The sequence below is a fragment of the Guillardia theta genome (genome assembly GCF_000315625.1).
Source record: "Guillardia theta CCMP2712 unplaced genomic scaffold GUITHscaffold_127, whole genome shotgun sequence".
Classification (NCBI taxonomy): Eukaryota; class Cryptophyceae; order Pyrenomonadales; family Geminigeraceae; genus Guillardia; species Guillardia theta.
In genome coordinates, this window is record NW_005434547.1 from 36,679 (window position 1) to 39,987 (window position 3,309).

The window sequence follows — 3,309 nt, forward strand, 5'->3', positions numbered from 1 at the left end:
CCGTCCCCTCCGTCCCCTCCCGTCCCACCCCCCCCTCCCTCCCTCGACATTTCAAGGACCGTGCGCATTTTTTACCTACTTTGTCAGTATCCAGACTTCAACCAAGTGTTTTGCAATAATCCATCTCTCTTGGCCCGTTTGATACCTCTGCGGCTGTGAAGATTTGGTGGAAGGCATCGTGTCACATTAATCTGTACAGTGCTGGCCAATCCAAGTCAGATAAGATGGAAAAAGAATTTACCATAAGGGTGCAACATCCCCTCACAATTCACTTCTACACCTGCATTCAGAAACGGAAAGGCAGGTTGTTCTTGGCTCATGGCAACAAACGCAGGCAGTTGCTTGCAGCGAACGAAACAACGAAAATGGAGCAAGCATCTCTCCCAAAATATCCTGATTTCACACTGAGGAACATTCTGGGAGTGCAACAGCGACTGAAAACCCAAAGGGAGACAGTACAGTCACTGAACGATGAATCAAGAAAAGAAATTTGACGAGATGAGATGAGTTCAGATCAGATCAGATCAGATCAGATCAGATCAGATCAGATGAGATGAGTTCAGATCAGATCAGATCAGATCAGATCAGATCAGATCAGATCAGATCAGATCAGATCAGATCAGATCAGATAAAATGCAATAAAGTGTAAATGTGATGAGATGGATGATATAGAATCAGATGGGATGGAATGATATGGGAAGAGATGGGACAAGACGAGTTGCACAGCAATCAATCCAGTAACAATGTTCTTTATCTGCTTCTTTGTTTTCGCTGCTTCCTACGATAGAAAGATTTTGATAAGAAGTGCTTTGAAGGAAGTACGATTACAAGAAATGGCATCAACCGATTGAACTTGACTCTGTCAGTGAAATGATGAGATCATGTCTCTTCCGAGTGTGTACCGTACCCGGTGACCGCGAGGCTCCGAAGCCTAGAACCGTAGTACACAGGGCGCGGTTCTTATGATGGGCCCGGCCTGTAAGTCGCGCAGGCTAAGTTCCAACGCCGGCCCGGTACCGGGCCCGCCGGGGCGGACTTGGGCCTGGCGCGGCCGGCCCCCGACCCTAGTAGTACACAGGCACCGTCCGTGCCACGGTGACTCTGACTGGCACGGCCCCCGTTGAACCGTTGAACGGCGCGGCCGGGCGGTACGGTCGGCTCGGCGAGTCCGACGGTCCAGGCCCTCCTGGCACTGCAGCGGCACTGCCGCGCGGCAAGCGGCGGCCCGCCACCGTGGACGGTGCCACCGTGATCGGACCGTCACGGCGGCGGCACGCCACCGTGGACGGTGCCACCGTGATCGGACCGTCACGGCGGCGGCACGCCACCGTGCCACGCCGTGCAGCAGGCTGCCGCGGGGCCCGGCCCTGCCGCCCTGGCATCCCCGCGATCATCGCCGGATCATCCTGATCAGATCCGATGATCCGGGACCGTACGCCGAATCCGGCCCGGCCGGCAACTTGCCTTGAGACAGTACTAAGCGGCTGTTACGCCTGAGCGGCCTCCGACGATGACACTGCCATGACTCGGAGTGTCACGGCGACACCGTGTGACACGGCCCGGCCTGCCACCGGACGTCCACTCAGTGACTGTCATGACGGTCCGACCATGATTCAGACCGGGCCGTCACGGCCCGGTACGGCCCGGAAGTTCCTCAGTATGCCATCATCCGAGCCTGAGCCGCCGCCCCGCGAAAAACTTCTGGGCCGCAACTTGGCAACGCGGCGGCTATGGCGGCCGCGCCCACGGTCCGACTCGCCCGCCCGGCCCGGCGGGCGCCGCCCGGCGGCGCCCCCCCGGCAGTCTCAGTGGCAGAGACAGCCGCTCCGACTTCCGAGGCCGGCGGGAGTCCGGGCCGCCGCCGGGCAACCGGTGATGGCCGGCGGGCCCCGGGGCACCGTGCCGCGCGGCTGCGGGGCCCGGCCCTCAGCATTAGTCCACACGGGGGCCGAGGCAGGCTTGCGCATCAGGATGGACCATGTCCTGTTCATCCATCGCAGTGTCAGGTGAGAGAAGAGGAGAAGGGAGGAGAGGAGAGGAGAGGAGAGGAGAGGAGAGGAGAGGAGAGGAGAGGAGAGGAGAGGAGAGGAGAGGAGAGGAGAGGAGGGATGAGGGGAGAAACGGACAGGGCACGAGACAAGAGGAGAGGGTAGGACAGGAGAGAAGAGATGAGGTAGGGAGGGGAGACGAGAGAAGAAGTAGAGGGATGAAAAGATGCTCTCTCCCAACTGAGGGAGGGCAGTGAAGGGGAGGGAGAGGCAGGTGAAGAAATAAGGAGAGGAGAGAGGAGAAGGAGGAGAAGCGTTGAGGTAGAGAGGGGAGGAGGGAGGAGGGAGGAGGGAGGAGGGAGGAGGGGAGAGGAGAGAGGAGAAGGAGGAGAAGCGTTGAAGTAGAGAGGGGAGCCCATGGTTGGGTATGAGGGAGAGGATGTGTAGTCGGAATAGGAGCGAGGGCATTGAGGTTGAGAGGAGAGGGATGAAAGAGAAGAAAGGAGGATGCGTCCAGGCAAGGGAAGAGGAGAAGCGAGGGAGAGAGCGATGAAGGAAGAGGGGCGGAGGTTTGAATCAGAAAGGGAATGCAGGTCAGTTGAAGGGATCCAGGCAGGGAGTCTGTAAGGATGGGGGGCTGAAGGCAGATGAGAAGGGAGGTAGAGGAAGATAATATTTGATCAAACCCCCTGAGTTCTCCTTGCTCAGTGTCTATCGGATTCCTCCTAGAGACTCCAACAGAAGCTTGAGGTGAAAAGATGCTTTTGTTCTTCCTTTCCTGTGCATTCGGTTGTCCTCATGGTATCATCGCCGCCTCCCAATCCTTGTTCTACCACGTCCTCGTCCCCGTCCTTGTCCCTGTTCTCGTCCTTGCCCATTTGTTCCTCCTCCTCTGAAAGTTGTAATTGTAATCCTTTTCCTGAAAGTTGTAATTGTAATCCTTTTCCTGACATTGCTCCGTTTTCTCCTTCACCTCCATCTCCATCCTCATTTCCATCTCCATCTCCATCTTCATCTTCATCTCCATCTCCATCTCCATCTTCATCTCCATCTTCATTTCCATCTTCATTTCCATCTCCATCTCCATCTTCATCTTCATCTCCATCTTCATCTCCGTCTGCATCCTCATCTTCATCTTGATCTTCATCTTCATCTCCATCTCCATCTTCATCTTCATCTCGATCTTCATCTTCATCTTCATCTCGATCTTCATCTTCATCTTCATCTCCATCTTCATCTTCATCTCGATCTTCATCTTCATCTTCATCTCGATCTCCAACTCCAACTCCATCCTCATCTCGATCCTCATCTTCATCTCGAT

The 3,309-nt window shown here is 55.6% G+C and overlaps 1 protein-coding gene across 1 annotated transcript; it reads left to right on the forward strand.

Moving 5' to 3' along the window:
• Window positions 1–19: 19 nt before the first annotated feature.
• On the forward strand, window positions 20–852 carry GUITHDRAFT_155500 (hypothetical protein). The gene has a single exon (XM_005822306.1). It carries the CDS (start codon window positions 225–227, stop codon window positions 492–494), a length of 270 nt encoding a protein of 89 aa, XP_005822363.1. The 5' UTR covers window positions 20–224; the 3' UTR covers window positions 495–852.
• Window positions 853–3,309: the final 2,457 nt, after the last annotated feature.

Excerpts from the sequence above, each read along its gene's own strand:
- GUITHDRAFT_155500 (XM_005822306.1), top strand. The coding sequence starts at position 225 with ATGGAAAAAGAATTTACCATAAGGGTGCAACATCCCCTCACAATTCAC.